The sequence below is a fragment of the Microtus ochrogaster genome, chromosome 8 (assembly GCF_000317375.1).
Source record: "Microtus ochrogaster isolate Prairie Vole_2 chromosome 8, MicOch1.0, whole genome shotgun sequence".
Lineage (NCBI taxonomy): Eukaryota > Metazoa > Chordata > Mammalia > Rodentia > Cricetidae > Microtus > Microtus ochrogaster.
Genome location: NC_022015.1, coordinates 86,486,696 through 86,495,440, shown reverse-complemented (window position 1 = coordinate 86,495,440; position 8,745 = coordinate 86,486,696). Strand labels below are relative to the sequence as shown.

General features: G+C 44.5%; 1 protein-coding gene across 2 annotated transcripts in view; it reads left to right on the top strand.

Annotated features, from left to right (window-relative positions):
• Shtn1 (shootin 1) overlaps positions 1–8,745 on the top strand; it is a 105,406-nt gene that overhangs the window by 77,045 nt on the left and 19,616 nt on the right. For both annotated transcript variants that reach the window (XR_003377318.1, XM_026781718.1), the window contains exons 14-15: positions 3,827–3,880; positions 7,999–8,119. Coding sequence is in view for 1 of the 2 variants with exons in the window: in XM_026781718.1 (XP_026637519.1) it covers positions 3,827–3,880; positions 7,999–8,119 (175 nt within the window). In the remaining variant the exon portion in view is untranslated. The remainder of the gene's footprint in view (positions 1–3,826; positions 3,881–7,998; positions 8,120–8,745) is intronic.

The following is an 8,745-nucleotide window of genomic DNA, read 5'->3' as shown; positions in this document are numbered from 1 at the left end:
CAGCTGCAGTGGTAGAACGATCCTGCAGGGAGTCTGGATGCTGCAGCTGCAGTGGTAGAATGATCCTGCAGGAAGTCTGGATGCTGCAGCTGCAGCCAGTCCCTTCCGTGTGTGGCTCAGTGGGACTATTGTAAGGATCAACTGAAATGACATATGAGAACAATGAAGGGTGTGGGTGCCACCTTGCAAAGAAATTTTGTTTTTTCTACTTTTTAATGTCACAGCTATTATGGAAAAATAAATGACAGCAGACTATTTCTAGATGAAAATATGGTGTCGTAATAAACCAAATTAATGGAGAGTGAAAATGGTGGGCTTGGTGCAGTGGTTCATGCCTACATTCCTAGCACTTGGAGGCCTGGAAAGGAAGAGGGGTTGTGGGCTGGAGGCCAGTCTTGGAAAGGCCCTACCTCAAACAGAACAAAATAAAAACCAAACAGATAGCATCTTAAAGCAACACTGTTCCATGTCAACTCCTCAGGACACCCTTCTCCTGCTTTCTTCTCTCGCAACAACTGGACCTTATTTCATGTGAGCTCAAAATCTGAGAAGCAGCAGAGAGGTTTAGTGGACAGCTGGGCTTTTCACTGACTGCCAGCAGACTGTGTAGGTGTAGTAGGTCTGAACTCTGCTGGTATGGTCTGAGTGCACTTGAGTCCAAACCTCTTCTCCAGGACCTCCAGCCCCAGAATGTCACGTCTGATAGTGTGTGGTCCAGCTTTCAGAAGGCTTCTGCAGCCATGACCATGCTGGTGCGTGGCAGCACTTCTGAGTCTGCTTTTAGGCAGAGCATTGGTTCAGAAGGCACAGTTTTCATGCTGGTTTTCCTGAAAGAGGAAACCTGTCTTGGGGATATTTGCTGCCCTGTTTTCCAATTCTCTTTATAGTGAAGGTAGGTGGAACTGGCCTGGATAACACTGATGTTTTAGAGTTTATGTCTGATACTGAGGGGGTGCTCATTTCTCAGGAAACCATGACTGTAAAAGCTTAACATCTCAGCCCAATTTTGTCCTGATTTTAAAAAATGGAAATGGGATCAATTTTTTTATTGATTGTATTGAGCTCTACATTTTTCTCTGCTTCCTTCCCTGCCTCTCCCCTCCCCTTTAACCTTCTCCCGTGGTCCCCATGCTCCCAATTTACTCAGGAGATCTTGTCTTTTTCTACTTCCTATGTAGATTAGATCCATGTATGTCTCTCTTAGGGTCCTCATTGTTTTCTAGGCTCTCTGGGATTGTGATTTGTAAGCTGGTTTTCTTTGCTTTATGTTTAAAAACCACGTATGAGTGAGTACATATGATATTTGTCTTTCTGGGTCTGGGTGGCCTCATTCAATATGATGTTTTCTAGCTCTATCCATTTGCCTGCAAATTTCAAGATGCCATTATTTTTTCTGCTGTGTAGTACTCCATTGTGTAAATGTACAACATTTTCCTTATCCATTCTTTGGTCGAGGGGCATTTAGGTTGTTTCCAGGTTCTGGCCATGACAAACAAAGCTGATATGAACATAGTTGAGCACGTGTCCTTGTGGCATGATTGAGCATCCTTTGGATATATACCCAAAAGTGGTATTGCTGGGTCTTGAGGAAGATTGTTTCCTAATTTTCTGAGAAATCATCATACAGATATCCAAAGGGGCTGTACCAGCTTGCATTCCCACCAGCAATGCAGGAGTGTTCCCTTTACCCCACAACCTCTCCAGCATAAGTTGACATCAGTGGTTTTGATCTTGGCCATTCTTACATGAGTAAGATGGAATCTCAGAGTTCTTTTGATTTGTATTTCTCTTATGACTAAGGATGTTGAGAATTTCCTTAAGTGTCATTCAACCATTTTAGATTCCTCTGTTGAGAATTCTGTTTAGGTCTGTATTCCATTTTTTAAAACTGGGTTATTTGGTTTTTATTGTGTTTTTTTTTTTGATGACTAATTTCTTGAGTTCTTTGTAGATTTTGGTGGGATTATTTTTTTAAGAAATTTTATTATTACATTTGACTGTGTGTGTGTGTGTGTGTGTGTGTGTGTGTGTGTGTGTGTGTGTGTGTAAGGGGAGCCAGAAGACAACTTGGGGGAGTCAGTTCTTTCCTTTCCCACATGGGCCCAGAATTGAGCTCGGGTGGTCAGGTTTGATGGCTCCAGAACCCAGGGGTGTTAATACTCTTCTGTAGGTGGTATCCTTTTGAAGTATTTGTCCTCCTGATGTAGTCTTACTGTGAAAGACCCATCTATCAGCTGCCCTTTCTGGAACTAAAAGAACCATGGGAATTCTATATTCAGGCTCAATAAGAGTTTGCCATGCTAGCTTGGGGACCTGAGTTCAGGTCCCCAGCACCCAACTGTGAATGCCTGTAACTCTAGCACATGCACTGGAGAGCTTGGGGCCAGAACAGACAGCCCAGATGGGAGGATCAAGGAGGTTTGCTGATGGCCAGCATGGCCAAGAACCAAGTATGGTGAGAGACCTGTCTCAAGGGAGCAAAATGCAGAGCAATAAAGGAGGACGTGTGGGGTCCTGTGCTCATGGGGGCATGTTCTTGTGCAGAAACCATGAGCAAACACACATACTCCTTCCACCCCTACAAAGATCACCAACAACTTATCACATAGGCATCTCCGTTTGGGGCCAGCAAGATAGGTGGCTCAATTGGTTAAAGTGATGTGGGAGGTCCTTCTGTATATGTGCTGCTTTTATTGGCTAATGAATAGAGCTGCTTTGGCCTATGTCAGGGCAGAATATGAAAGACCCTCGGAGAGGACCTTTTTTCGGGGAGACCTCCCCAACGCCAAGGAACAGGCCGAGACCGCACTGATGCAAATCACAAGAGGTTTATTGAGTAGACACAGGAACCTGTGGGCAGCAAGATCTCTCGGAAGACTTGCGCGCCTGCCAACTGGAGGGCGGGCTTTTTATAGGGAAGAGCAAAAAGCAAGTTTTACAGAAGCAAAAGCGTGGTTATCGGTCAATCTGGAATGCGGCGGGGTGTCAGCAAAAGCAAGTTTACAGAAGCAAAAGCATGGTTATCGGAATGAGGTGGGGGGTATGACTGTTCCTATCTTATAGATATTCTGTTTTGCAGTCAACCTGCTTTGTTGATGTCCTATCTTACCTATCTTATTGACATCCTGCCTTGCAATCTTCCTATCTCAAAGACATTCTGCTTCCTCAAGCACATGGGATGTTCTTATGAGAGCAGGCTGGCTGCTGATCCGGAGAATTTTTTATTTTAAAGCAAACAGAATGTTCCCCTGGGAGCATGCTAGCTGCGGGTTTTGAGGAGGGGGTCTGTAGGGTCTTTCACATATAGCCAGACTAGAAGATATAGATAGATAGATAGATAGATAGATAGATAGATAGATAGATAGATAGATAGATAGATAGATAGATAGATATAGATAGAGAGTAGGTGGAGTCAGAGAGACGCCATGTAGCTGCCCAAGGAGAAAGATGCCAGAGAACTTTACTGGTAGACCACAGCCTCATGGTGATACACAGATTAATAGAAATGGGTTAATTTAAGATGTAAGAGCTAGCTAGAAATACACACAAGCAATTGGCCATGTAGTATTGTAATTAATATAGTTTCTGTGTGATCATTCGGGTCTGGGTGGCTGGGAAACGAAAGAGCAGTCTCCTTTCTACGTTAAAGCACTTGCCACCAAGCCTGATGACCCATATTTGAATTCTGAGATCCACATGGAAGAAACGCCTCCTGCAGGTTGTTTGCCCCCCCTCCCTCCTCCACATCCTTAATAAAGAGTTTTTAAATCTTTCATATTTTAAAATCAAATCATTCAGTAATTTCTTCTTCCCTTTTGAATTGCAGCCAGACTCCTTAAAGGGCTCAGAGAGCGCGGTGGATGAGCTGAAGGGAATTCTGGTAAGAGTCACCGTTTGTGTTTCGGGGTAGTAGTGGAGGTGTTTTCCAGTCTGACTCTTCGTGGATAGTTCTTTCTGGCGTGCTTTATGTCCACTGATTATTAGGGTCATTTCTTTGAAATATTTGCTGGATTGTGTGTATGGCTACCTCCAGCACGTGTGTCAAATGCCTTGTTTGCTATCACTGCACTCCAGTCCCAACCTTGCTGCAGGACATCCAGTCTCTGGCCCACCTGAGGACCAGCTCCTGTTTCTGATAGCAGAGCTGTAATAGACCGACCGAGTGTTTGCACGAGGCAGGAGAGTGGAACGCCTGACACCTACAAGTAAATCTGCACTTCCAGCCTACGGTGGCCTCCTGTTGAGGGGGCTGGTTCCCATCTGCTTGTCCTCATATGCAGCCCTGGCTGGCTTGGAACTTGACATGATCTTGTCTTTGCCTCCCAAGAACTGGGATTACAGGCGTGCACCACCGTACTCTTTGTATAGGGTGTTTGAGATCTATCCCAAGGCTTCAAGTCTCCTAACTAGGCAAGCATTGTATCAGCCAGCCGAGCTAGAGTTCCAGTTCCCTGAAAGTCTCTCTGTCCCCGATTTCATTCTCAGAAAGTGCGTCCTGCCTGCTGGTGAGCATACATACCACCTGCTCACCTCTGGCCCTGAGTTTCTTTTCCTAGTGGGAGCTGTGGCTGGTGGGGTTGCTATTGGCTCCCCTCTCCAGCAGTCACTAGGAAGTGCTTCAGCCTGAGCTCTATTTCAGACTCATTCCAGCCCGACCCCAGTTATTATGCATAGTAAATCAACAAATGCTGGCGGAGGAGGTGCGGGAACAACCCCTCCCGTTTGTTGTTACTAGGCTAATTAAGCATCCTGTAGACATGCACATAATGACGGTAAACAGCATTGTTTTCATCAAGAATGACTTTAAGCAGTAGACTTCACACAGAATGGTTTAATTAGTTTGCTTTAGTTTTAAGTGAGTGGGATTAGCCCTGAAGAGTGTGTATCACTGGCTAACAGTGGTGGTCTACCTACAGAGTCAGGGATTAGAACGCCCCCAGGACGCAGCTATTACCCTGTGAATCTCTGATGGGAAGACTTTGTTGACCAGGGTTCTGCCCCCTGTGACAGCCTCCTTTGTTGCTTATTCAAATGCTAATTCCTGTGGTTGAGAACGTCCCTGGTACCCTATGAGAGTGAGAAAGAAGAGCAGTTTTGGTCTTGAAGAGTCAACCATATTGTTTGACTTATTAAAATTTTGATCTATTAAAAAATCAAATATCTATGTTTGATTATAAAAAATGCATCAGTGGTAGATAGGGGTTGATGGTAGCAAGTTTAATAAATTCAACATCATCGTGTGCACGTGTGCCTGTGTGTATATGTGTGCATGTGTGTACTGCACACATGGTAAGCTTCTGCTTTATCACTGATTTACATCCACAGCTTAAATATTACTTTTCAGTATAATAGCCACTATAATTTTATATTACTTCATGCAGGTAGGTTTGCAGAATTATTTACTATTTGTGAAAAATATTTTCAGAAAATTCCTTCATCCTTGCCCAGAGTTTGTTCTTAGACCTCTGTCTTTTCTCATATTCATGTATCATTCGTCGTAATGATTCTGGAATAATATTTCTTTGCATTAATTTTTTTTAAGTGGACTCTGCTTCTGGTCCTCTCCCTGCCTCATTGTCATTTAAAAGCCACTGTGTGAGACTCTGTTAATTTCCAAAGAACAAGCAGATACAAATTCATCTGCAGATTTCTTCTGTAGCTCCAAGGGACACCGTTCTGAGCAGGTGCAGCAATTGTTGGCCAGTATATATTGGTCACCTGGTAGTTGTTAGTATGGTGATATTTTTAACATGCGAGGTGACCGCTGAGTGACAGTGGTGCTTTGAAGTAGTTAGACTACTATTTGGGGTTTCGATCTACCTCTAAAACTCAAAGCTTACCCCTGGCTTACTGTGGGATCCGACCACAGCCCTGAGCCTCACTGGGTCCCATTGCTTGTAAAGTGAGGTGACTGTGTGTACCACATGGCTTCTGAGCCTGCTTCTGGCTGGCACATTTTATGAGTCCAACAGAGAAGTCAGATGCAGAAGTAGACTAATCTCGGGAGCTTAACTAGCCGAGCTCGCCTTCATTTTACTGGAGAGTCATGCAGAAGCGTTCTGTCCTCCAGCCGCCAGTGCCTCTAAGCTTTATTCCTACATACATAAGCTGCATCAATCATACCAGTCAGTAAATGAACAAAGAGTTGGGGGTTCAACTTGGAAAATGATTATTTTGGCACCCGGCTCATGATGGCCTGGATTTCGGGGGAAATAATACTGCTATCCAAAGGGAGAGCTGAAGGGTCATGGAAAAGATAAATTTAATAACAGTAGATAGCACGTAATTTCCTTTCCAACAGCCATTTCCACTGGGGAAAATGATACAATGGCCTTGAGAGTCAGACAATCTGACTGCGCTATAAGTTATTTCCATAGTGAGAACCATACGGTTTTTAAATAGCTACTCACAAGTGTTTCAAATGGTAAGTTTCCTAGAAGCTTAGATAGAAATAATGTGGGGATGCTTGTTCTTGGCATTCTTTCCAGTGTGTGGAAACTCCCAGGGCCAGTCATACCTCACTGTACTGCTCTAGCAACAACTAGATACAAGCCTACAACCCAGTGAACCAAATCATCTCACTCCTGAACCTAAATGAGCTGTTGCAAAATTACACGCCTGTTCAGTCTGGATGTTTTATAAATTTTTGTAGCAAATGAAAAGCAAAATGTTGCATTTCCAGGGAGAAAAGTGCCACATGCCTGAATAAACTAAGAATCTTTTTCAAGCATGTCGGCTGGAATCAGTTCATTAGGCAGCTAACAGCAGCCACAGGCTCCTAGCCTTGTGGGCTACCCCACCCCAGTCTGTGTCTGTAAACAGGTGTGGTCCCTGCTTAGAGATAATGAAAGCATCATTGTAACCTTTCTATGACAGATTTGTAACTATCTGGTTTCCACAAGGAACTTTTTTATTGTTTTATGGTCTAGAGATTTTCCATGCCTAAATAGGATTCTGAGAACCCTTCTGGAAACTGGAAGCTAGGAGGGAATAGAAATAAAACCTGTAGCAAGTTCACAGCTGATACAAAGGCTGGGCTGACTACAATCCCTGCTGAACCAAAGCCTCTTCCCACCCAGACGTGCAATCGGGCAGGTTGTTGCTTGCTCCTCTGATTGTATCTTGTGTCTTCTGATCTCCGCAACCCTGCTTATGGTACAACTGAGGAAGAGCACTTCATGATGAGCTACACACTCACCTCTAAGTGAGAAGTTTATCACTGTGCTGTTCAGATACTCTAGTGGGGAAAGAGATGGGAAGCTGCTCCCCCTCGTCATAGACTTCGAGAAGGACCTGGATGGGGAACCATGGCTCTCTGGTCTTTGTCTTCTCAGAAAGCCAAGGCCAGTTCCAGGAGGAGCCTAACCTGATGGTCTTTCGTTGCCTGCAGTATGTTCTGGGCACTGGAAAAGTGCATCTGTGTTCTTGTTTGTCAGCACCATGGAAACCAGTCCATCCCTATAGGACCACAGCATTCCTCTCCCACACCAATGTCACCGAGCTCGGTAGACCACTGGGGGCCCTTATCTGCCTGCTTCTCAGCCACAACAGTACCACCTGGTGTGCAGCCAGGGTCACTCACTCAGTCGCAGGCCACACAATTCTCTAGCTCCCAGAGGATTTGTGCTCAGTAGTTCACGGCTCCTGTCTGAAGATACCCTTCCAAGGTGAGTGAAATATACCCATTCTCTCCTTCGTGGACACCTATCGGCACCTTCATCACTTGTGGGCAAGTATCTCCTTCTGGTTGACTTTTGCGGTCATCTGCCTACGAGCTGGTCTTGTATTGCTTGCTCTTCTGAGATGAAGTGACAGTCACCACCATCCTCAGCATCTTTTTGAGTACTTTGAGGATGTATGAGTACATTTGAGAAACCCATATACATTTGTGTGTAATTTGTTTTGTTTCCTAGTTCTGTTCAGATTTTGACGATGTTTTATTGTTTTGCATTTTATGTTCTTTTGCATATTATATTAACCTTTTTGTTTTTGTTTTAGGGGACACTTAACAAATCCACTAGTTCGAGAAGCTTAAAATCCCTTGGCCCCGAGAACAGTGAAACTGAGTTAGAGAGGATTTTACGTCGCAGGAAGGTGACGGCAGAAGCAGATAGCAGTAGTAAGCCACTTCGAATCCTCCGTGCTCCTTCTCTTCTTCCCTTAAACCCCTTTAATGCGAAATCATCTTTTAAAAAATCAGTATTGAATGTTTAGGTTTTTTTTTAATGTGAGTGAGAAGTATTGGCTGGGCAAAGAGTGTCTGTGGCACCTCTTGGGATGCTCACGTGGGCATCAGCCTCTTTATTTGTAGATCTGACCTGGTTAGTGTGAGAACAGGACAAAGCCCCTAATAAAGACATTCAGGGTGGGGTTTTCATACATGTACACAAAGTGTTTTGATGATATTCACCCCAGGTTCTTGTCCCCTCCTTTCCACCGATCTTGTTTTTCTAGCTTGTCACCCTTCTGTTTTCATGAGTTTTGTTTGCTTTTGTAGTTTGGTTGTTTACATGTTTCATTATTGCTGTGTGTAGGAGTATCAGTCAGGGGGGCGTTGTTTACAGGAACCTGGGCAGCTGACCAGTGGCCATAGGGCCCAAGAACATTCTCCTCCTTCCCTGTGGGCTTAAGCCCTTCCCTCTCAGGGTGGATTTTGTCAACAATGCAGTATCAGGTGGAGGGTCTGGAAACAGGCATCCTGAGTTCCAGCCCCAGCCTGTCAACAATGCAGTGTCAGGTGGGGGG